The sequence below is a fragment of the Natator depressus genome, chromosome 11, assembly GCF_965152275.1.
Source record: "Natator depressus isolate rNatDep1 chromosome 11, rNatDep2.hap1, whole genome shotgun sequence".
Classification (NCBI taxonomy): Eukaryota; Metazoa; Chordata; order Testudines; family Cheloniidae; genus Natator; species Natator depressus.
In genome coordinates this window covers 63,249,252-63,275,148 of record NC_134244.1, presented here as the reverse complement: position 1 = coordinate 63,275,148, position 25,897 = coordinate 63,249,252, and the positions used below count along the sequence as shown (strand labels likewise).

Below are 25,897 nucleotides of genomic sequence, written 5' to 3'. Positions count from 1 at the left end.
AAACTACCAACTACATCAGTCAGAGCAGCCCCAAGGCCTCAAACCCAGGTAAGGGATTATTCCATGCATTTGCTCACCAAGTCTTTAAAGACGGCAGCTCCCTCCAGAGAGGTAAGTGTCTTAAAGCAGGATGGGAAATGGATGCATCACCCAGCACAGCACATGCACTAAAAGCAAAACGTCTACGTGGGTAGGTAAGATATGTGCATTCACTTCAAAGGAGGAGAGATCTGTTGACACCATCAGGCAAAGGTGTTTAAAGGACCCTCTTCTATGCTATGTAAAAATGCAAATATAGAGACAATAGCTCTAGTGAGAGGGCTCTGTTGACACAAATCTAAGCATGTTTTGATCATTCCCACCCACACATTTTACCAAGGTGAGCTGCCATTTTATTTTCGATACTGAGACCGAGCTGCTATGCAAGGACTATTATTCACTGGTTCCATCTCACGTGCAATACTTCAGCTACCATAGGATCCCTTGTGGTGGTGAGACCCCCTAAATCCACGAAGTCCATCTCCTGGCAAGGGCAAGATAGTCTCCAGAGAGAATTCAAACTACTTAGACTGATAATAGTCTTGCATAATACTAGCCTGATACCAAGAGATGACTTTTGCCAACTCAGAGTGTCGCGACAGCATACAACGCTCACTCTCCTGATATGGATTCTGCCTACTGACAGCATCATCACCTGTCCGAAATCGGGAGAGTCTAGTTCTTTCTTAAACCTGGCTGTCCAATATAGCAGCACATTAAGGGCCAGATTATCAAGCCCATTCACTCCAATGGGAGTGCTCACATGTGAAAGGACCACACACAACCTTGCTCTAATTTAGATATTAAAACTACTGTGCTCACTCAAAATTAAACTCATTGAGCAAGCAGCCTGCTGTCATTATTTTCCTCCCCTTTCACCAAGAGGGAACATGAAAACTTTTTACCTCTTAAGGTATGTCAACACTGCATCTGGGAGGTGTGATTACAGCACATGTAGACAGACCCCAGCTAGTTTTGACTGGATCAAATCTAGTTCAAGAGCAGTGAAGCCTGGATAGTACATATGGCAGCCGCTCAAGTAGGTACCCGGGGTCCTTGGTGGGCCCCCATGTTGCATTTACATCTCCAAACTGCAGTGCAGACATACCCCGAGATTAGGGATTAACCCAATTATTGGCGGGGGGGGTGTGTGTGTGGAGTTTTTCAGCCATCTTGCCTAAATTATGCCAATGCCTCTGTACACACGCAACGTTTACTGGCTATAATTTGATGAGATTCTTGTCAAATGCATGTAAAGAATGTAAAGAGTAGTAAGTATATTTCAATTACTTTATTGGGACTGCTATCTACATACAGTTCAGTTTTCCAAGTAGTCAAGGCAGTTACTTTTAAATAGTTTAACATGTCAATCATATAAAACACAGCTGGAACCAAGGTACAATAGAAATATATACATATTATGGTACATTGAGTGCTTTTGAATGTGGTTAGTCTCATCTCTGGTAATTAAGGGACTCATTCTGCTATGCTTTTAGACACACTGAGAAGCATCTTACTATGCACGTAGCACCATTGGTCTCATATGGGGCTACTTATATAGCAAGGTAATACTCCTTGTGAATAAGGATGGCAGAATCCAGCCCCAAGTAATTAAAAGAAGTTGTGCTATACAGATACTGTAACACAAAAATGAGTGGTCACGTCTTGAATTAGACAAGATTAAACACATTTGCCTGAACGCCTAGATTTATACAACTGCTAATGCAGCCTCTGAGAAAGTACTGCTTCATGATTACAATTGTAGTTGATGATTTACTCTATGTACATACACCCGTGTTACAGAACTAAGAGAAACCATTGCACTAAACAGAGCCATAATACTGCGAGAGTTACATTCCCCTGCACTGATACTTCAGGGACCCTGATGGGACTCAGCTACAGTCAGACACCAGCATCTGACCAGCCGAGTTTTAGCCCTGACAGGAGGAGTTTTCAGATGCAAAATGCTGTCTTTTGTGCACACAAATACTGCTTGTTGCTTTCCTTTAGAGGAACTCAGTTTTGTAGCAGGTGAAATGCTAGGATCGTTCTTATCCTAATAGAAAACACCTGTAAGGAGCTGCCAATTCCATTCCTGTCGCTGACACTTCCTTCCTGCTGCACACTATATAGCTAGGTGTTGCCTCTTGAACTTTGCCCCATTTGAATAAGATCATCAAGTACTTCAAATCTGCAAAACCTTCAAGATCATAGTTCATATCGGTGCCCCTTTATTTTCCAAGGCCAGCACTATATGTTATCAGCCTCGGTCAGACCAGGACAAGTAATTTACTGCCTGAGTGCTACCACTAATGTCACGGGAGAGATCCTGAGCTGATGTCAATTGGCATAACTCCACTGACTTCAGAAGAACTATGCCAGTTTGTACCTGCGGAGGATCTGGCCCGGAATTCAAGGGACATTTTCAGGTTTCAAATCGTACTACTGCAAATCAGCTGCCCAAAGTACACACTTTTAAAAAAAAGGCAGTTCTACATCGGTCTCTTTTTGTGCAGTGCTGAAGGTCTCAGTCTGTGGATCCCAATACTGCAGAGTACTGACCCTATGTTACATCAGAACCATAGTTAGCAGAGATACTAATAATCAGCAGCTTAAGTAGAGGCATAGGCAAAAACCATACATCACTCTACAGAGTAACTATTCTTTGTATCAGAATGAGGATGCTGTGGAGTGTAAGGACTATAGCAGAGAGCAGAAACCTGAATGTTACCCATGTTCAGATTTGATCTGTTACTCTGTTAACACAAGTGAGAAAATCCACTTGATAGTGTCAATTGGGCGCTCAGCGTGGGTAAGAGAAGAGTGTATAAATTAGCTTTACTGGGTAAGTTGGAGAAGAGCGAAATAAAAGGTGAAACTTGTGCAAACTTGTAATATAGACTGGGGGCAGCCATACAAGTCAGTGTCATGGGCTCTTTCTTTTGGGGAAGATGTGTAATAATGCTTCCTCCTAGAGCTAGAAAAACCTACATACAATAGGAATGAAAACATGGCTGAGTTAAAAGCAGTAATTCCATGATACTTGGTAAGTCACTTGACCTTGTATAAAGCTAACTTAATTGTCAAACTGGGCAAAAAGCACAACCCCACTGAAAGCCAGATATATCCAGGTAAGCATGATGTAAGTTAGAACACTAGAGGTAAGAAATTGCATGAACATGCAACAGCTGCACCTCAGACATCAGCGTTTGACTCACCGGATTTCTGGGATTCTGATGTAGGGAGACATGCAGCATTGTTGCTTTCAGCCATCCTTGGAGTGCACTGTAACTGCAAACTAGTTCAGATGACTAGCAGATCCAGAAACATGAACAACCACGCTGTACAAAGGGAATGGGACTTCTCCAGCTTAAACCCAAGTTAGACTCCTCTCCTTCCTCTTTCTACAGTAGGGTCAACCAAATATAAGAATCTAATGGAGTTTTTTGCTTGACAGGACATGAACACTACAGCAGAGTCACTTCACAGTAGCTTAGCACCAAGCTGCATTTTTATAGGAACAATCTGGATCAGGTGACCACTGCTGAAATTGCTTTATCCACCCTCTCTAACCCCTATGCTTGGGTAGATGAATTACCATTACCCTAGAAAGAGAAATGTTGGGTGGAGGGAAATGCACAGCTGAGACTCAGTTACTGCAGTGAAGCTAGTATCAGTGACAGCAGATAATGGTCCTGAATACGTGTGCCGTCTCCAACGCCACGTTTAATTTTAGCTGTTGCCTATGTCCTACAAAGTAAGTTCCAAGGATAATGGAACTTGCCTCTAACATACATACAATACCCTCATTTTTACTGGCCTTTATTATATTGAAGCTAAAATAAGTAAACTCGTCATGTCTACAAAAAAACAAGTAAAATGAATAAAAATGAAAAGTGCTTATTTTCAAGTTGTGGCAATCCACAGACCCCCGCAGATCATACTAAACACACCCACTAATTCAGTTTCCACAGAGCACCAACAAAACTGAACATTCATTTCAATGCTGCAGAAGCAAATATTGTTTAGAAGGGTTTTCAATCTGGTTTATATGTATTAAAATGTCACTGAGGTCTGGATGTGGAATCTTGTCTTAAGAATGTAAGAAAAATATGGTGCTGGCAAGACTTTTTACTCTGAAGGAATGTGATAGTCAAAGTTGTACGGGAACAAAATGAAATGACTGGAATTTATCTTCAAAGGACGTTAGTATCATTAAAAAGGAAGCTACCACTAAGGCAGCATGATTCATAATGCAAGACAAGGCAGTGTTGCACAGAAGTCCCTCTTGAAAGGGATAAGAGAGATCTGTAGTTTAATAAGTTTGCTTCTGGGGCTTTGGGAATGTCTGGTTTATGTTCCTCTTGTTTACAGTTTTTGCAGTGTTCGACTGTTCCATTTCTGTGTGAGGCTGTTGAAAACTAAATTATGACATGCAGGGCAAATTGCACTTTACTGCAATGAACTTAGCTGCATAAAAGATCAGTACAAATAAAAGGACAATGTAATCGTCATAGCTGGCTAAAACACACACAAATATTGTTTACAGAAGCCTGTAAGAACACAACTTGTAAAGTGCATAACAGGACAAGTTATTCACTCTGATTCTTACAAGGTCTGCTTCAGACCACTGCAGCAGTAATGAATGTTGTGGATATGGATTGACTTAGATTTTCCATGAACAGGGTGCTTATTTCAAAGCTTTCTATGTCCCTTGCACGATCACACTAGACACTGATGCCAATCACACTCATCAACTCTATAAATTCAAACTCACATTAGCCACCATACAAGTTGTGTAATACTTGCAGAGCTCACCTACTTCTCTGCAAAGTGATCCATCATAAACCGGCCAGCACCTGGTTTCAGTGCTCTGATATGTGGGACAGTGTACAAAAATCTGTATTGGATACGGTCCTCTTTCTTGGGGCTGAGCTAATAAATCACCCCATTCTCAATCTTCTTCAGTAATAGGTTCCAACTCTGATCCCTGCAATAGCTTGTATCTGCCAGCCTTATCTGTAATCCTCATGTCAGAAACTGAAGTGCAGGTAAGATGCAGATTTTACACTTCAGATGCATGTGGCCTGTGCAGACAGACGCAGGTTTGCAATCCTTTTGCCTACTGCTGAGGAGCTGGAATGGCAATATAAAGTCCAGGGTGTGTGTGTCCTCTTCTATCAGGGAATTTTTTCCTTCACTGTGCTTCCCCGCCCATCACAACATGTGCTTTAGCTCAGCAATTCAGACCCAGCCCTGTCCAATGATCCGGCACCATCAGGAAATACTTGTCCATTGCTTCACAAAACCTGCTCCGGTACAGTTCTGGAGAGACCACAGTTGGCATTTTACCTAGAGTTTAAAAGACAATAATGCCACAGTTTGAGATGGACCAGAGATCACACAGGAAAAATCAGGTTTGTATTACTGTAGTGCTTAGAGCCTGTAACTGAGATTGAGGCTCCATAGCATGGAATGCTGCACACACACAGCGCAAGAGTCTCTCAGCAAACAAGACAAAGGAAGCAGTAGACCCATTTTACAGATGGGCTCTGAGGCAGAAGTGAAGTGACTTGTCCAACACAGCCAGGGCAGAGCTGAGAACTGAACACAGACTCCAGCGTCCCAGTCAAGTGCCTCAGCCACAAGACAATTCTTCCTCTTGAGCTGCTGACAGCTCATTTGTAAGCATTTCCCTTTTGAGCTCCCCACAACTGGCACAGTGCAAATGATACTAGAAAGTCATATAGTCAAGCACTTGTTCTGTGGGGAACTTTGACATCACAGTGAGTAGTTTGAGCCACTTCAGCATGATTTGGGAAGGCAGTGGTTATAAAGAGGCTGTGATATCCCGGAGGAAGGGACACAGGCAAAGGAGAGGAATCAGATCTTCTGAGCACACACAAGGTGCGGGGAGTTTTCACAGAAGAGATTTCATTCCCCAAAACCAAGAAACAGGCATTTCTGAATCTGCTTTTAAAAGATTAGTTACCCCTGCAAATAAGCCAACAATACAGAGATACCGTTATTCTAAGACGGTAGAGCAGCAAGATACCTAGGTGACCCTGCCCTACAAAAAGTAATATGCCAATTAACAGTATCACCCATGCAGCTGCATTATGAGAACACAAGACTCTTACACTGTGCACAACCTTGGGAATAAGGGAGAAGAGGAAAGAGTTGAAACAATAAATTTGTACGAGAGAAAGTGTGGTGGGGGTGCAGGGGGGAGAAAATAGCACTGCCTGAAGTCTGTCAATAGCAGTGCTGATAGAGTGGGTTATCAGAAATAATACTGGGTGTGTCTTGGACTCACCTTGTCCTCCCAGGATGCCCGTTGACTTCACCACCATTTCAAGCTTTTTGTCCCAGGTAAAGGTGCGAATGTAATCTGTTACAGGTACAGAAAGATGTGTCAGGAAGTTCATATTCCAAATACAGATATTCCTGGGTAATTAGAAACACATTTCCTGGTATATGGCAAAGAAACTCAAGCTGCAAGCATTTGTTGCCAACGTAACAATTTCACATTCTTAGCCAGCTGTCTCTCTCACTAGCAGGGGAAAATCGCTCAGTAGCAATGAGAACACACCAGCTCTTCACTATATTCACAAAGATATTGCTCAGATAGGCCTTGCCTTGACTCACACTAGTGAGCATTCCAAGCACCTAGTTATAAACTTTCCTTCATCCAGCTGACCCCAACCCTACATGTGCAAGGAGCTGCCCCACATTGGTCCTACAGTTCATAAGGTGGTTGATGATCAAGGGTGCCTTGCGGTGGCTTAAGATCTAGCAACCTCATTCATTTTAAGCTAGTATTATTCCCCTTTATTAAAGTCTCTTTTGCCCCCAAACAGCAGCTGGTGCTGCTCTCAGAGCACCTCCCTGCTTTCCTTTATGGAAAGAAGGGCTGGGAATGCCAGAGTGACCCTGAACAAAAGGAAAGGAGGACAGCATAGCTTGGGCAGGAAAGTCCCAAGGTTGCTTCTAAAGGTTGCTCTCCTTGGCACGTGAGCTAAAAAGTCAATACAGCTTCTCAGGCTTATGAGAAAAACATCATCATTTTTAAAAAAATTCTTCATTAGGTGATCCTGCTTCTCTTACTGCTCTCCCACACATTGTGCAGAGTCCCTGGAAGCAACATCAATTAGTCTTTATCCTAGCACTTATTCACTGCAGTTGCCCAGCCTTATATTCAAGGCTTGTTATTGTTTGTGGACGGTGTTATTTTTAAGTGAATGTTGTTGCTTTCACCAAGACCTGCCGATTACAGATTCTTCATCACTGCACATCAAATATTTTCCAATATTTACTGAAATCCCGTCAATAGCCCACGCATTGTGGCGAGTTATGCACAAGCAGGGTAGCATAAGAGTATTTACTGAACAAAATGCAAACAACGATGGCCTTAGCATCAGCCCATTGTAGAGCAATTCAAATGGCAATGACCCCAGGCATAAATTCGCCTCCTTTTATTTAACACATCAAAACAGAACCAAGTGGGAACACTGACACAGCCTGTTTTTGGATAAAAGTGGCATCTTTGTAAGCACAAAGAATAGAACGCAAGAGGATAAAAAAATATTCCCATCGGTTCTTCAGGGAATACTGAATGATTTTTCTCTTCTCAACTCAATCCAGCAATACTCAAGGCATGTTTCCCTGAGGAATTCAGGTTAAAAACAGAAGTGATTTCCAAAATATTATTTTTTTTAATATAATATTAGAGAGAGTGTGTGTATATATGTAAATAGATGAACTACAACCAACTTTCACTTGAAAAGTTAAGAGCACAGTCTGCATAAATGGACATTGGTAAGCAAAAGAATAAATGATACAATCTAAAGCTTTGCATTAAGACCAGACGTAGTTCTGTAGATCTTTAATCTGAATGTACTCAGAGTCACCTTAGTATGACAGGTACCAGCGGAAGTGATGGAGAAATAGCGTGGCATGTAGTCTGAGAGATCCATATGTTTACTTCTCTGATATGATTATTCTATTATCATCATCCAGCAGAGGCAAATAAGCCTTCCATAATGCCTACAATTTTGTACTATCACCATCTGTTTCAGGGTACATGGTAGAACACCCAATCATCTGATGTAAAATGCTACCCGAATAACTAACAAATGCAGGTAGTGGTTATTCATAGGAAAATAACAGAGCCTGCGGTTAGCAGACAAGAGAAATAGACGAAATGCCTATTTTTCCACTAAGTTTGCTTACAGTGCTCTTGGTACCATAGAGGCAGCTCATCATATGAAGAAATTCACTACCTAGAAAGTTGGCTGACACTGCTTAAGCGACTGTGGGAATGAAAATGCAAAATAGTGAAATATTCATCAGCGCTTTTAGTTTAGAGGGAGAGCTACAATTTCATGCTTCAGAGTAGCAGCCGTGTTAGTCTGTATTCGCAAAAAGAAAAGGAGTACTTATAGCACCTTAGAGACTAACCAATTTATTTGAGCATAAGCTTTCGTGAGCTACAGCTCACTTCATCGGATGCATTCAGTGGAAAATACAGTGAGGAGATTTATATACACACAACATGAAAAAATGGGTGTTATCATACACACTGTAAGGAGAGTGATCACTTAAGATAAGCTATTACCAGCAGGAGAGCGGGGGGGGGGGAGAAAACCTTTTGTAGTGATAATCAAGGTGGGCCATTTCCAGCAGTTAACAGGAACGTCTGAGGAGCAGTGGGGGGTGGGGGAAATAAACGTGGGGAAATAACCTACTCCAGGACAGGCCCAGCAAAGATAACAACAGAACGCCACTAGCCATCACCTTCAGCCCCCAACTAAAACCTCTCCAGCACATCGTCAAGGATCTACAACCTATCCAGAAGGACGACCCATCACTCTCACAAATCTTGGGAGACAGGCCAGTCCTTGCTTACAGACAGCCCCCAACCTGAAGCAAATACTCACCAGCAACCACACACCACACAACAGAACCACTAACCCAGGAACCTATCCTTGCAACAAAGCCCGTTGCCAACTGTGCCCACATATCTATTCAGGGGACACCATCATAGGGCCTAATCACATCAGCCACACTATCAGAGGCTCATTCACCTGCACATCTACCAATGTGATATATGCCATCATGTGCCAGCAATGCCCCTCTGCCATGTACATTGGCCAAACTGGACAGTCTCTATGTAAAAGAATAAATGGACACAAATCAGACGTCAAGAATTATAACATTCATAAACCAGTTGGAGAACACTTCAATCTCTCTGGTCACTCGATTTCTGACCTAAAGGTCGCAATATTACAACAGAAAGACTTCAAAAACAGACTCTAACGAGAGACTGCTGAATTGGAATTAATTTGCAAACTGGATACAATTAACTTAGGCTTGAATAGAGACTGGGAGTGGATGTGTCATTACACAAAGTAAAACTATTTCCCCATGTTTGCTGTTTTCATTATATAGTAACTCCTTGCTTAACGCCGTAGTTATGTTCCTGACAAATGCTACTTTAAGTGAAACGATGTTAAGCAAATCCAATTTCCCCATAAAAATTAACATGGGGGGGTGCGGTTTCCAGCGAAATTATATATACACATATATACAGTATAAGTTTTAAACAAACAATTTAATACTGTACACAGCAATGACAATTGTGAAGCTTAGCTCAGACAGTGGAGTCAGGGGGTGGGATATGCTGCTAAATGATGAACTAGCACTCGGCTGAGCCCTCAAGGGTTAACACATTGTCCTTAATGTAGCCTCACACTCTACAAGGAAGCACAAATGGAGGGAGGAGAGACAGCATGACACAGAGAGACAGACACACCGTGTGAGTGTGCGTGAGAGAGAGACAGACGGACACGCATTGCCCCTTTAAGAGCGCTGACCCCACTCTAAGTACACTGCTTTTTTAAGTAGATCGGCAAGTTGAGACAGCAGCTGCTGCCAGCAAGCTCCCTCATCCTGAGCCCTGTCGTGTTCCCGCCCCCCTGCACCGCTCTGTGGAGATGTAGGTACAGGAGCATGGGGCAGGAGTGGGGGGAGGGGGACACCCTGACATTAGCACCGCTCTTCTTCCCCCGCCCCCCCCCCAGGGAACAGCAAGCAGGAGGCTCCGGGGAGCAGCTCCAAGCCAGAGGGCAGGAGCAGCACATGGCAGTGGGGGGAGGGACAGCTGAACTGCCGGGCCGCTGCCCCACAGGAAACTTAGGGGAACTGATGGGGGGCTGCCGGTCCACCCTGGTTCCAAACCCCCACCAGCTAGCTCCAATGGGCTGCTCCTCCTGCAAGCAGTCGGCAAAGCAGGTGGCTTCCAAACAACATTATAAGGGAGCACTGTACAATTTTAAACGAGTATGTTCTCTAACTGATCAGCAACGTAACAATGTTAACCAGGACGACGTTAAGTGAGGAGTTACTGTATAAATTAAGAAACATCCCAGTATTGGTAGGGTTTTTTCCCCTTTGCTCTCCCAAAACTCATAGGTTTGTGCAATTTCAAACTTTAATTAAAAACAAAAACTTTTTGAAAGTAAAATTCCTTGACAACAGTTATGGAGACCAACTAGGCCATCTAAATCCTTCCCAGGCCAATGCAAGAGATTGCTCCCTCCATGACATTTACAGTTCTTTCAACTCTTAAACGCTGAAAGCCATTCTGATAGCTCAATAGGAAGCACAGAGAATTCCCTAGCTCCAATCTTAAGAGACCTCAGTTTGAAAACGTCCTTTGGGATGAGCTGGCATCTTTATTTTGAAAACCTATTTTCCCCTCAGGGGTTTGAAATATGGAACAATTTACTAGGGGATGTGGTGAATTCACCAGCCAAAAGTCTTTTATTCAAGATGGGCTGTCTAAGGAGTGTTCTAGTTCAACCGCAAGTTATTAGGTGTGATACAGGAACAACGAGGTGAAATTCTACAGCCTGTACAATGCAGGAAGTCAGCCTAGATGACCACAAGGTCCCTTCTAGTCTTAAAAAAAAAAAAAAAAATCAAATCAATCTATACATTTTTTCTTGGCTCCTCTCTGTAAGTAAACTGACTTACATTGCCATTCAGCTTAGACAGGAAAGGCAGTGAGGAGAAGTATGTAAGGTAGCATAAATAATCCACTCTCTATTTTAACATGGACTTGGACTCCAAGGCATGCACATTATATACCAACTTGACTTTCCTTTAAAATGACTGCAAAAAGTGCTCAGCATGCATGTGAGCATTTGCACAGCTAGGGATACGAGCCAACAGGCAGGCCAGAAAGAAAGGAGTGAGAAATCCTTAAGCTTTCACAGTCAGCGTGATCTTACTTCAGCAAGGTGAAAGGCAAGTGCTCATGACATGTGACTTTGTTGAGTTGGGTGGATCCAGTGAATGTTTGCATGGGGTCATTCATCCACCTAATTCTTCAAAATATATTAGACACAGATATGGTTCTGACTCCAAGGGAGGCTTCAGAAAGGTTCACTGTGAACTGCCTCACCCCCAATACACAGCTTAATTCAAAGGAAGAAGCAGAAGTCATGAATAACCACAGATATGGTACTGTGGTGATGAGAAACACAGTCCATGAAATTAAAGTTAAGTACTTGAAAGAGCAAGAGCAAAGGTTACATACCAATGATCCCAACCACCAGCTGATTGCTAGTATCGTCGCGGCCAACCAGCAGGGAATAGTCAATGATGAGGTGGCTGGAAAGAAAGTGGGAATCGCTGTGGATGGAAGCCCTCAGCACAGCCTTGCAGTGGGAGCGGATATACAGAGGGTTGTCCCGTACCATCTTCAAGAGATTTTCATCGAGCAGGACAACATCGCAACTTTCCTTCCCGGTGTCTGTTTTCACATTTCTGTTCCGCAGGGAGCCCTTCAGGTCAAACACCTGGCAGGGGAGGACAAGAGTACTTCATTTCATTGGAAGAAAATCTGTTTCACCCACTTTCCACTCTGTCAGAGAGACCAGTGTCTCAAAGACTCCAAATGGTTTTACTACAAGATCATGGAATGTCAAATATCTCACTCTCAAATCAATTACTCCCAAGTTGTGTATATGGGATTGAGTGGTAACTAATCAATGGACCTTGATGAAGATGTCAGCACACTGCTTACAGCTTTGATTATATGATGATTTGGACTTTAAAAGGTGACCTGATGTGATATTTTCTTCTAAAACTGCTGAATATAAAAGAAAGCTGATGCTGCCACTTTTTGGTGTTTGCATTCTGCCTACTGGGAACCCCACAGGTCAGTCGTAAGGAGAAGACATTCGGGAGAGAGTGAATCTTACATGAAAACAGGCCATGGTGTGGCTGGGAAGGTAAGAGGATTAATTGTAGAATTGTATCCACTTGTGGTTGCTGCAAACACATTACAAGACAGGCCACACAAACCTGTTGATCTGGCCTAGAAACCTGGTCCCTTCAGCTACCACACAGCTGTGCTCCACCAGTCTAGCAAGAAGTTAAGCTCAAATATATAATGTCTCTGAGACAGCAAGCCACCATAGGACAAGCAGATCACATATACATTAAAACCATTACAATTAGATACAGCAGGCACTATAATATGCTTAAACCACCAACACATTTCTTCAAATAGTAATTTAGGCATAGGGTCAAGATTTAATCACCTGGAAAGGATAGAGGGTCAGCAATAAGCCTTTTTGAGCTAAAAAGATGAAGTCAAATTTTAAGGTGTGTGTGTGATTTTGGCTAATTTTCTTCTAACATTCAAAAAAATTCTTAGTCTCCAGTGTAAACCCTGTAGTTCAGGGCAAGCCACCGTGGATAGCCAGAGATGCAAGGACAAATACAGGACATCTAATGGAAAAAAGGCTGTAATCTTAACTATGGCAACAAAAGCCATTCGAAGATGACACTTTACATAAAAGGCCTTGTCTACACTACAGGGGGGATATCAATCTAAGTTATGCAACTTCAGCTACGTGAATAATGTAGCTGAAGTTGACGAACTGAGATCTACTTACCGCGGGGTCCACACTATGCGAGACACTCTCCCATCAACTCCCTTTGTGCTTCTCATTCAGGTGGAACACAGGAGTAGACAGGAGAGAGACCTGTAGTTGATTTAGCGGGTCTTCACTAGACCCGCTAAATCGACCACTGATGCATCGATTACCACGTGTCGCACCCCCGATAAGTGTAGACAAGGCCTGAGTCAACATCTTCAGGGTGAAGATGCCCCAGTAGTGTCAGTGTCAGCACTATTCCTGCTCTCTGTGTTGGGAAAAGCACTGTGGAAGAGAAAGATATATCACATACTTATTCCTCACCTGAGCCATTTTTCTGCCATAGAAAAGGTTTTCCATGACAAGCAGATCCAGCTTCTTCTCAGTGTTGTTCTGAGAGTTCTTGTATCCAATCCGATACACTCCAAGTATTTTGGCCAGTGCTGTTGGTTTCTGATCGAGAGAACAGAGGGATAACATTCCAATAGTTATGGTAGAAAGCATTACTTTCCTGTGCGCCAGAACTTTCATTTTTCAGCCCAATACATTTGATTTTGAAGCCTTGGTGAAATTTCTGCATTTTAAAAATTAAAAAAAAAACAAACAAACCATCCTTTCTATCAGACTGCCAATATATACCTCACTCCTCATTATATCTGTTAGTCCCCCTCATTTTAATACTACTGGCTTGAAAACAACTATTTAAATAAAAAGACAAGTTCCAAAAACCAGCCTGTACAAGCCTTCTACCTTTTGTTGAACAGCATTAGTGATGTAAGTGAAGTAGTGTGGGGCAAAGTCAAGGAAGGACTGGACCTCCAGACGGGGCATCTGCTTCAAAATGAATCTGTCATCTGTTTCAACATTAGAGAAAGGCTATGTAATTCCAGATGTAGGAAAACATTTACTGTAAATATCCAGAAAGACACCCCCAAATCCTTCAAGAATCTAACTTCAAGCATGTACCTTATTAACTGTAATTTTCTCTTTAAACGTTAGCAGCAGAAAGTTGTGTCCATAGGCTTTACAGTTCTAGATGTTAGCTCATTTGAAGGAATTTTTAAAAAGTCTGATTTGCCTTACAGTGAAAGCCAAAAGATTGAAAGAAAACTGTAAATCATTCAGTTATATTAAAATCTGGCATCCCTTGAAGCTGTGAGAAAGTAGGAGTTTTATACTTAACCTCCTTGGCCAGCTATTTTCAGCACTGCTGAAGAGTATGCTTTATGAAAGCCTGTCCTCCAGTTGTGCCTTGGGGTTTTCAGTTTAGTTCTCCAACCCCCCAAGTGCCGCACTAAAGGTACAGAAAACACCCCTCCCACAAGAAATGGTTAAGAAGCTTTTTGCTATGAAAGGGGAAGAAATAAGCAAGCCAGTTTTACCTTCCGTCACATAGAACACAGCTCCTGACTTGCCTCCACGGGCCTGCCAGGGCAGAGAGTGAGACAGGGAGCGGATGAAGTCCTCCTCACGGCTCCCGAGTATCACATCACGCATCTTATGGAACTCCCCGGCATAATAAATCCGGCAATAGAACTTGGCATTAGCATCTGAAAACTCTGCAGAGAGACATGGAGAGAGAAGGTCCTTCGTTAATTAGAAAAAGCAAGGCTTGTTTTCCCAAGAGAGTTGACCAGTCAGTAATATTTTTCAGGAGCTTTTAAGATCCCTTGCCCTCACTACAAAAGTTATTTTTAAGTTACAGTTACTCTTATCCACCCCTATGTTTTAAGTGCTTAGAAAACTGGCTAAGTAGTAATTAAAAAAGAAAAGGTTGTTTTCTGTTTTTATTTTAATACCCCCACAAAATTAGCCCATGTTACATGCCAATTGATGGTGCTTCAAAACAAGGTGTGATGGAAATTTAGACTTTGTAGGCTGTTTTTTGTAATTAACACCTCTGCTACTGCTTCCAGAACACCTGGACTTGTTAGTAAGAATGCCATTGCTCTGCAATCTGACATTTTCCTGCCCAAGATGAACTGTCAACTCATCAACTCCAAGTTTTATTAGGGAGGTAGTTCTGTGTTTGTGAAGAGGGCAGTATGCCACCATGTGATTCTTAATTAAGAGCCCCAAATTATTTCCTACTCACGAAGTTCCACATGGGGATTTGCTAGCTGTTTCTTTTGTGCATCTCCTCCATCTGCTTCATCTGAAAATGGCAAGGGGAAGATTAAGTCAGGCATGTATGTTTAGCACCATAAGCCAAGTTCTATAACAAGGTATGCTTAGCACTGAATAGAATTCACATTAAAAGAAGATCTTTGGGGTTTGCCAAAATGTTTATTTTTATTAGCAGCAGTAGTTCTAAAGCACCCCTTGAGAAGATGATTAGATACTGCATGAACAGTTAAAGAGTCACAAATCTTACACAAATCATTTATTTCACTAACTGAATTAGCCTCATTTCCACTATTCAAGGTCAAATCGGGCTTCAAATTACAAAAAGTTAGAAATAAGATTCAGACTCGGAGCACTATAAAAATTGATGGTCACTGGAAGAGTCCTCAAAACAGATTGTAGGTAGATACTAAAGAAAAACGCATTGTTCATTAAACTTGCTGATGGATAACCCTGAAGTGAAAGATTCATATAACTAATTTCTTAGAAACCGTCTGGGGAGCAATTGTCTTACTCTAGTCCAGGGATTGGCAACTTTTGGCACGCGGCCCGTCAGGGCAATCTGCTGGTGAGTGAGCTGGGACAGTTTGTTTACCTGAGTGTCCGCAGGTTTGGCCAATTGCAGCTCCCACTGGCCGCGGTTGGCTGCGGGAAGCGGTGTGGGCCGAGGGATATGCTGTCTGACACTTCCTGCAGCCCCCATTGGCCCGGAACGGCGAACCACAGCCAATGGGAGCTGCGATCAGCCGAAACGGCGGACGCTGCAGGTAACAAACTGTCCTGGCCTGCCAGCGGATTTCCCTGATGGGCTGCGTGCCAAAGGTTGCCGATACCTGCTCTAGTCCCTCCAGGCCAAGCTTCCCAATATAACAGCTCTGTGAGAGAGTGTTTCGAGTGATGCTACCGCTCATACTACAGAAGCATGACGACAGCACTAAGCTTTTTAGCCTATGTGAACGCAGTTTCCCCCACCCCCTTCCTTCTGTTTTCTGCTACTCCATGAACTGAAGTGATACAGCAGACCAGGAAGTAAAGCTGAGAGATGGACTGAAGCCCACTGGTTCACACTACACCCACCCAACTTGAAGGAATTTGGAAGACCCTGAAACCAAAGATGTATTGTTCTTGATACTATAGGCCTGGAGCCTTAAAAAAGGTCCCTTGTCTAGTAAAGAGGGAAGCTGGGATTTTCAAGAGGAGTCCATTGAATTTCAATGAGATTTGGGCACCTAACACTTACTTTTCTTTGAAAATTCCATCTGGAGTGGGTTTGGGTTTTTTGTCTGTTTGTTTAAATAGACTAGATGTTGGGAGATGCAACAGTCCTAGCTGAAAGATGTAACTGATGAGAGAGCATACCTTGAGTCTCTGCTCCTTGGCTCTCCGGACCCTCCTTGCCCATCTGTCCAACCTGGTAGTAGGCACTATCTGCACCACGTAAGGTCTCTTTCTTCTGGGCAGACAGATCAGGGCTCTTCCCTCCTGTGCCACGGAAGAAGGATAGAACTCCAGAAACTTTTTTTGCTAAAGTGAGTGAGCAAAGGAAAGAGTGGGAACCATTGTTTCTATAGTCACTACAACCCAGAAGCTTTTATCACAGAAATATTCTCAAGTGACTTTTCCAGTAGTAGGGAAAAAGCCCAGTAACCTATTTCCGATCCTCCAACCAATTTAAAGTAACAGGTTAGTTGACCTAGTGTTACAGAATGCTACACCTTAATACTTCAGAAGTCATTAGAGAAACTGCACACGTCAAACTGAGCTGACTGCTTAATTGTTACATTGGAGTGCTAAAGTGCTAATCCTTCTAAAAAAAAAGGGGGGGGGGGGGGAGGAGAAGACAAGCTGAAGAAAGCCTAACACAGGCAATGTTCCCATGCTCACACATCTTAAAAAAACAAAACAAAACCAAGAACCTTCCTGATTGTAAGAATCATTGGCATCTTGGAAACTTTTCTACTGAGAAGTACTCATGGCATTTTACAACTTCCCCTCCTCCCCAAATTTCAAAATATTTTTAACCAGCATCTTTAAAAAAAAAAAAAAAACCCACCACCAAAACCATAAGACAGTACTAAGAACACAACTGGAGTCCAGGTTCTATATGGGGCACAAAAGCCCACATAAGAATACTTAAGTCTGCTACACAAAAAAAGGAGGACTGAGGTCATCTCTGTTACTACAAGAGAAGAGTACCAGGAGAAAAACACCAGTGTGAGACTTTGATTTTCAAGCCAATATCAGCAGTTCAAAAACTGAATTTACTATACCCAACTTAGAACAAACTGGATTTCGTTTCAAGTTGTATTTTCCCTTTTTTAAGTTAGTTTCCATCAAAACCTATACTTAAGCTTATTTGATCTCAGTAATTAAAATCGAAGCTGGCCTGTGATGTGGATACTATTTCTCTAAAACAACCTTACGCTGTTCTGCTTCGGCTGTGCGGTTTGCCTGTCCCACATTAGTCTCAGGCAATCGGACTGGGCTGCTGCTCTTCGGTTTGTTGTCCAACATACTGAAAGGGAAAGACATTCTGAATTATTTATAACCATAGTAAGTTTTCCATGTGAACCAGATAAACTAATTCTTCACCCGGGCACTAGATTAACTCTTTCATTCATTTAAAATTGGGGATAAAGTAAATCTATATGGGGAAGAGGATGTAAAAGAGTCCTATTGTGGGGAGACATTCAACCCCTCGTGGACTTCCAGGCTTCCTTCCAAAATGACTCCTCTACCTCATCTATCCAGGAAAGAGATCACCCACCCTTATCTCAGTGGGGAAGGCCCACTTGCCTGAGTGCAAAAACTGTTTCTTTAAGTCACCAAGCTGAGTGAACAGGACTACGGGCCTCTTCAATAACAGATTGTGCCAAATAGCACAGCTCCAGGATTGGGAGCAACCCAATCACTGCACCCTAGTGTATATGTAACTCAGGGGAGAAGCTGGTTAGGAGGGTACAGTACAAGGGCCCAAAGTCAGATGGGACCTGAGTTACTGTTATAAGACAGCTAATTATATTGAAACTGGGGACGACACCATCTGGACACTGGATGCTGTCAGAAAATTGAAGTACTTGGCAGTTCCATAAGAACACATTGGAGGGGCCCCCAGCTATGATTTTGGCTCCCCTCCACCCCCCATGACCACACTCTGCTCTCTCTAGAACAGGGGTGGGCAAACTTTTTGGCCCAAGGGCCACATCTGTGTGTGGAAATTGTATGGTGGACCATAAATGCTCACGAAATTGGGGTTGGGGTGCAGGAGGGGTTGAGGGCTCCGGCTGGAGGTGCAGGCTCTGGGGTGGGGTTGGGGATGAGGGGTTTGGGGTGCAGGCTCCGGGCTGTGACTACCTCAAGCGGTTTCTGGAAGCAGCAAAAATGTCCCCCCTCTGGCTCCTACACGATGGCGCTGCCAAGCAGCTCTGCTGCGCGCTGCCCTCTCCGCAGGCACTGCCCCTACAGCTCCCATTAGTCGTGGTTCCCAGCCAATGGGAGCTGTGGGGGCGGCACTTGGAGCAGGAGAAACGTGCAGAGTGGAGCCCCCTGGCTGCCCCTAGGCGTAGGAGCCGGAGGCGGATATGCTGCTGCTTCTGGGAGCTTTACAGAGCGGCCGCCGACCCTGCTCTCCAGCTGGAGCGCCGGAATAGGCAAGCCCCAGACCCCGATCCCCAGCAGGAGTGCGAGGGCCGGATTAAAACGGCTGGCGGGCCAGATGCGGCCCGTGAGCTGCAGTTTGCCCACCCCTGCTCTAGAACATTGTCAAGCCTGTTATGACCCAGTTGGTCACCTGTTTGGTGGAAGCCCTTCTTCAGAACTGCTCTTCAGAGATGCTTTGGATAACTCATCTAAGGCATTTCTGTATTCCTTGCAACTGAAAGGGAAAGATTAACAGCTTATGTTACAATTCCTACAATACCAATCCATTTGTTTTAATTCAGAGGCAGCAGCAAGTGGAGAGCAATCCCCTGGAGATAGGATACCTACCTGTTAGCTAAAAACAAACCCCACACAAGGTCCTTGAGAGACTATTTTACTTTGTTCTGTAACAACTAGCTCTGAACTCTAGTTATTTTATCTAAATAAGATTTTTCAGAGAGCTGCAGACAGTCTAATTTCCCCATGTAGAAGGGCTGTCACTTCAGTTTCGCAAGGAGCTCTCATACGGGGTTAGAAGAAAGTCTCACATTTATAGAAGTAGTGGCTGCAAGGGGTTTATACATGTTCCTTGAACAGAAAGGCCACTGAAGATTTCTTAGACTTTTGGGATAAACCCAGTGAAAAGTGAATCAGTTTAAATACCTGAGCGCAAAAGCTATGATGGAGCTTGGTTCCTTTTCACAGACTGCAATGGGTACCCGTTCATGTTCATACATTAGGTAGTGCTTATCTGGGTCACTGTATAAAAACCAGAATAGATTATTTTTTTATGTTAGCAGCTCTGGACAAGTGAAGGAGCAACAGGTGGAGTTTTTGGTGAAAGTTCAAATTTCACCAAATACACCCCAGACAAGTGATTCTGTGACTTGAACGCCTCATATGGACTTGTAAAGGTACTGGCTTCTCCCATCACAAATATTTGTAGATGGCGCTTTAGCCACAGGCTAAAGTAATTTAAAATTCCATTATGTATTATAGGTGGTGGTGGAGAGTAGAAAGATTAACATGTTAGAGAAAACAGGGCTTGCTTTAGGCAAGCAATATACTGTTGGACGTTATGAACACACTTTTAATCCAGTGATGTTTGTGTGCAGGGAAAGCCAAGTTATGACTATTAGTCTCTCTGTTCAGCAAGAGCAGTTGCACATCTTTCAGTTTCTGTAGCTAAGCCAGAACATCAGTTTGGTATTTAGCACACAACACAATTTTCATGTCCATTGGTAGCACCATATATTACTTACAAGGGGAATGGAATGGGATTATAGCTGTTTCCAGGCAACAAATTTGCCAAAATAGCTTTCATAGTAGATTTCTCCTTCACCTGGCTGTCTGTAGATCCCAACAAGTGTCCATCAAATACATCTAGAGTGAGGATATGACTATTAATTGTGGATCATGAAGCATACACCAGAACAGTCAAACTTTACTTGGATTTCCATGTGGGCGGTAATCTTGGGAAATAAAAAAATTCCTTGCTCTACCATACATTTCATTGGAGGATCTCAAAGAAATTCACATGGAAAAAGTAAGTATCATTGCCATGTTACAAATTGAGGCTGTGAGGTTAAGGGCCAGATTCTTAAAAGGTAGACTGCCACTGAGTCCCTAAATGTAAAAATCTGGCCCTACAGTGACTTGCCTCAAGTTACAGTGAGTCTGAGCCAGAGCCATGAATAGAACCCAGATTGCCTAATTTCTAATCCAAAGGTCCTATCCCCTCAGCCATGCAGCTGAATATATGCACAGTCTCATGTAGCTGATTATAGTACAGCTTGTGAAAGTTTGCACTGTAACTCTGCCCTTTTTTGTAGCCAACCTATTAAAATCTCCCTGGATCAAGACTCTCTCAGAGAAGCGGTTTGGTGGATGTCAGCTCACAATGCAGCAATATTGAGTTCAGTTACATCAGCTGGATGGCCTTGTACCACTGCACCTTTGGGACAGATGTGCATGCCTGAAATAAGTCAAAGATCAGTTCTTGACCTTGGATAAGAGTTCTCCAGGATACTCAGCCCCAGGAGAAAGGAGAGTGCCTCTTATCTCTCTTACAAGGATTCCTTTCTGGACAAAACTAAGTGTTGAAGAACACGTACCTACTCTTCATTCAAAGAGGGAAGGGTCAGTGATATGGGGAAGAAAGCGTAGGGAGAAAGGAGGATACCGATGGCCTTCCCTACTGAGGAGAGCGGTTTACGGCCATTCTTCGTTAGAATGCACTAACAAACCAATAGCTCTTTTGCAGCTGCAGCAGAACCTTTAGCAACAAGCAACCTTGAGAGGAGCACATGTATTTTTGAGACACAGTTAGGTACCATTCAAACATTTGAAAAAGGTTGATGAGATGCCCTGGACCTGATACATGATACAGGACACCATTACTATACGTTTACATCATTTTGGTTCCCACCATTGAAGCCTGTTACAATACTCAAGCACTCTTCAAAATATTAAGTCCACTTTGGTGAGCTTTAGGCACTCAGTCTGCCAGGTGAAGTGTTTGGTTCTCATCATTTAGAGAGGCAGTCATACTACTCTAGTAACCAGTAATCTCATATGCTAGCCACTACGTGGTGCGTCACACAACCAAAGGGAGAGGGAAATAAGTGTCATTGAATTGTACCTTCTGAGCTGCTGGTGGTGTCTGGTTCAGAGAGTGAATTGGCAAAGGAAGGCCCCCCTGTCAGCTGCTCTGACACAATTTCAGGTGGGGTAGGAAGCTGGAGATGGGTGGAGCTTGTGGAGCTCTGACTTGACAAGGTTGTCAAGAAACGGTCATCTGTTGAACATAAAAAAAAACAACAAGGACACAGGAAAGCATTTGAGATTACCAACCAAAACGAATATCCGCTTCCATCCCAGACCCTTCACTAAAAATCGACATTAACTTGGGTAACCATTTTTCCCCTCACATATATGATATGTAATATAACAGATCCTTCACTTGGAAAGTGGAGAAGCAGTGCATAATGAGAGCACAAATGCTCGAAGAGTTACAGGAAAGTTTCCAAAAGCACTTAAATTCTGGTTCTGAAAGAGACTTGGGGCTTGTGCTGTAGCACCATGTAAGTGTAGACATCAGCGCAGATGCTACCTCGGCCGACCGGAGGGATTCTCCTGTTGGTGTAACTAATCCACCTACCCGAGAGACAGTAGCTAGGTCAACAGAAGAAGACTTCTGTTAACTTAGTGCTGTCTACATGGGCACTTAGGTTGGCTTAATTACACCACTCGGGGTGTAGATTTCTCACACCCTTGAGCAATGTAGTTATGCCAATCAAATTTTCGAGTTTAGACCAGGCCTGAAACTCCAGCTGCTTAGTCTCCTAATGAGATTTACTGCAAGTCAATAGGGTGCCTAAGCATCCAAGTCACTTTCAAAAACAGGACTTCAGTGCTTTTGAAAGTTTTATTCAGAGTGGTTATAGTGAGAGCTTTTGGAAACTTTAAAAAAAGTGATGATCAAGTTAAACTTCTATAATATTGTAACTAATAAATCCTTATATTACAATTGAGAACATAAGAAATCCAGTTTCCTTTTCACCATTTATGCAGCAGATTCATTTACTGCATTCCATTCGCCTCTGACAATAGGTTAGCCCATGTCACTTTGTAGTTCTCACCCACAATGTTTGGGTTGCAGATACTGTAGAGGAACACCCACCAGAACTTTAATGAATTTTTAAGAAACATTTCAATTCATTAGGTTTTAAAACATCAAAATCTAGAGCTCTCAATCTACTCCTCTTGATGGAGTTCCTGTAACTTTTGAAAGAAACTGAAAACATTGACACTCCCATATTACTGAGATAATACATAACTTGCCTTGAACAACTACTCAAAAGACTCCATGGGAAAATAGTTACAGTAGCTCACTCTCACTTTTCAGTAATCCTTACCCTTAAGATCCTTCTACTTTGCAAGAACATTTCTGCATTGGAAGTATTATATTCCTATTTGCAACGTATGAGACCCATAACCAGTGTGTCTTGAAATGAAAACGTAATATGTAATTTAGTATAAAAATCTGAACCAGGAGATGATTAAGGTTTTTGGCAATGGAAATCAGATGCAGCTTCTTCCCCTCAGACGTGACTATATTTAGGAGAGGCAGATTAAAACCAATCTTTGACAGGGACTAGCTGTTTTCCAGCATTCCATGCTACGTTCTAACCTAATACACTGTTAACAGTAAGGATAAATAAAGTAATCAGCAAAATAATTAAGATGACATTTAAAATAGCCTCATTAGGGTTTAGAGTTAATAACCCATTAAAAAGAATAGGGCAGTTCTTTTAGAGCTATGGTTTCCAAGACTTAATGATCACCACATGAGTTTACATTGATTTCACATTTTGATGGTTCTTTGCAACCTTGAGGCTAGTGGCTTAAATCTCTTAAAAGTGGAGTGTAAGAATTAGAACAATTATGTGCAAATACAATGAGGACAGTTACAAAGACAATTTTTACACTAATAAGCGCTACAGTATTTCAATCCAATTTATGCTATAATCCTTCCTGTCTGGCAGAATTAAATTAAGGCAATAGTTCCATCATGCATGAATACTGTTCAGTCTTGCAGTATACACTAACCAACTGCACTACTGAGCTATTGCCTTGAACTTCAGCAAGGCAGGGTTAACCCAGACTGGTACCAGATATACAAGACGAGACCAAAATAGATCTTAACCATTTCAAGAAACTGCCCTACGGCAATCATCATGCTGGGGGAGTGGTTTGTGCCAAACAGCATCCTTATCTATTGATCACCCCAATTTGAAACAGAAGTAGGTCATTTCACAGTAGGGAAACTTAGTGCAGCACCAGGGTCCACATGGACACTTAGTGCATGGCAGACTAGTGCGGGGTAGATTTGCACCCCAGCCTGCCACAAACTAAGCGTTCATTTAGACAAGCCCACAGTTTCAAACTAGTCTCTAGAGCTCAGTGACATGTTGCACCTTTGGGATTTTGCAGCCTTTAAGAGTTTTAAGATTAAAAACCTTAAAGGCCATTAATTCTTCCAGGAAAACTTGTATAAGAATGCTGTGTGGACGTGAAAAGAATTCTGATTCTATACAAGATATATGCTGCCTCTCCATTCTCTCCTCCTTTGTTAGGGATATTTACATGGAAATGGTATCCATTATGTCCTAAATGAATACAGGAAAAGATATGTATCTGTATCATAGGGTAGTGTAATAGTCTCAAAATGGAAAGTTTGAAAACAGACCAACACTGATGTATTTGCAGCTTTAATTATTTCAGATGAGATGGGGCTGAGGTGAGCAATTCTATTATGTCCTTACTAGAACACATTATCTAAACAGACCTTTTTCTCCATTCTGTAGGGCTGGAGAAGCGTTGCGGGGAGAGGCATCCATTGCACTGATCTGTGAAAAGATGGACAGAACATGGATTGCTGAGGAAGCAGCCAGTAGTCCCATTCTCTTTTCAGCTATATCCCTTATGATGGGGCAATTACAAAAATGAAGAAGCATCACATTTGCAAAAGCAGAGAGCCCTAGCATTTTCAGCTTCTGCAGCACCACCATATATGCCTGATGTGTGGCAGCATGTGCAAGTCGTAAGATATGATTCTGCAAGCCTGCTCATGACTGTAAAAAGTAAGAGCTGCACTCTAAAAGAGACAGTAGGATTTAGATTACTGCCATCATGGCCCACCATTCTCTTCATTATCTCTCAAGTTAGAGCCCTGTGCTACGAGTTCTTTGAGTTTATTAATTACTATCTCCCATATCTCACTTAAGTGACATTTTCAGATTTATACCAAAGGAAATATGCCCATTACCTGTACTATTAAGTTTTAAGTGTAGTTTTTAAAAAAATCAAATGCATTTGCAAACTAAAAAAGGAGTTCATTCAAAGGTAAGCCTAGCTTTGGCCATAGAAAGGACAGATGTCTGCATGTAGAATGCTATAAGATTATAAGATTGCAATTTTAACAAAATATCTGTTAAAGTTACACTTGCAATGTTTTACAGTTCTGGTATTTAACATATCATTTTAACACACTTAAATTTCAGCTCTCTACAATACTCCCATTTCCCACCTCTTTATAATTTCACTTTCTTCTTTTTCATCTGGTACCTTGATTATGCTGTAGTTCCTTCTTGTACATGGACACTGGGTTTATTTTATATGCTAGTGAGTTTAATCACTAGACACAACGTATAACCCTTTGGAATACAATAGTTCCTTTCAACACCTTCCCTATCTCCACTGGGTCCCTTTATATCAGAATTTTACCCAATATTTCCTACATTCTTGCAACATTTGCTTTACTTTCATTATATTTCATGATTTTTCTCTTCTCAAGTAAGATGAGAGCGAAAGATAAAACAATAAGGAGGTATACCATTAAACTACCTCTTCTGAACTAAATCGCCAATTACGTTGTGATACAAAAGCGAGTGCAGGGGTTCTCAAACTGGTGGTTGGGACTCCTCGGAGGTCATGAGGTATTACGTGGGAGGTTGCGAGCTGTCAGCCTCCACCCCAAACCCTGCTTTGCCTCCAGTATTTATAATAGTGTTAAATATGTAAAAAACAAAAAGTGTTTTTAATTTATAAAGGGGGGGGGGGTCCGCACACAAAGGCTTGCTACGTGAAAGGGGTCACCAGTAGAAGTTTGAGAATCACTGAGCTAGTGCATAAAAGGTCTTCCGAACTGGAAATAACACCCTCAACATCAGTCTTCATTTTAGATGGACAAAACATTGATTGCTTACAAGCACTGAAGAACAACTGTAAGCTTTTGTATTTTTAAAGTTAACATTTTCTGCACTATAACTGTACAGAACGCCAGATCACATGCGACATTTTAGAACCCTTCAGAGGTTCAGTAGTTTCATGGTGCAGCAGCATCTGATTATAAAAGTGATTTTAACCTTTTTGAAAGATGGGAGAAGCTATTTTAGATTAGTTTGCTTCCAACCAGAATGGCGGTTTCAAAGTACCAGAATGAAATTACCTTGTTTTCTTCACCTTGTCTCAGTCTTCCGGGGCTCGGTGGTACTGAGGGGCGTTTTCTACCTTTCTCCTGCTGGAAGAGATCCTGTAATCTAAAAGAGAAGCAGAGTTATCTTTGGTCCATGACTAGACGC

General features: G+C 42.4%; 1 protein-coding gene across 5 annotated transcripts in view; it reads right to left on the bottom strand.

Moving 5' to 3' along the window:
- Positions 1-1,336: 1,336 nt before the first annotated feature.
- PIKFYVE (phosphoinositide kinase, FYVE-type zinc finger containing) overlaps positions 1,337-25,897 on the bottom strand; it is a 99,338-nt gene continuing 74,777 nt past the window's right edge. For 4 of the 5 annotated variants that reach the window (XM_074968028.1, XM_074968031.1, XM_074968029.1 and 1 more), the window contains 15 exons: positions 25,765-25,855; positions 24,103-24,163; positions 21,394-21,549; positions 20,015-20,135; positions 19,416-19,511; positions 18,904-18,987; positions 17,537-17,628; positions 16,473-16,637; positions 15,085-15,144; positions 14,372-14,548; positions 13,740-13,843; positions 13,314-13,442; positions 11,642-11,903; positions 6,356-6,430; positions 1,337-5,391 (listed from right to left, as the gene is read on the bottom strand). In XM_074968028.1, coding sequence (XP_074824129.1) covers positions 5,276-5,391; positions 6,356-6,430; positions 11,642-11,903; positions 13,314-13,442; positions 13,740-13,843; positions 14,372-14,548; positions 15,085-15,144; positions 16,473-16,637; positions 17,537-17,628; positions 18,904-18,987; positions 19,416-19,511; positions 20,015-20,135; positions 21,394-21,549; positions 24,103-24,163; positions 25,765-25,855 — 1,789 coding nt within the window. In that variant the 3' untranslated portion in view covers positions 1,337-5,275. The remainder of the gene's footprint in view (positions 5,392-6,355; positions 6,431-11,641; positions 11,904-13,313; positions 13,443-13,739; positions 13,844-14,371; positions 14,549-15,084; positions 15,145-16,472; positions 16,638-17,536; positions 17,629-18,903; positions 18,988-19,415; positions 19,512-20,014; positions 20,136-21,393; positions 21,550-24,102; positions 24,164-25,764; positions 25,856-25,897) is intronic. The other variant, XM_074968030.1, reaches the window with a different exon arrangement.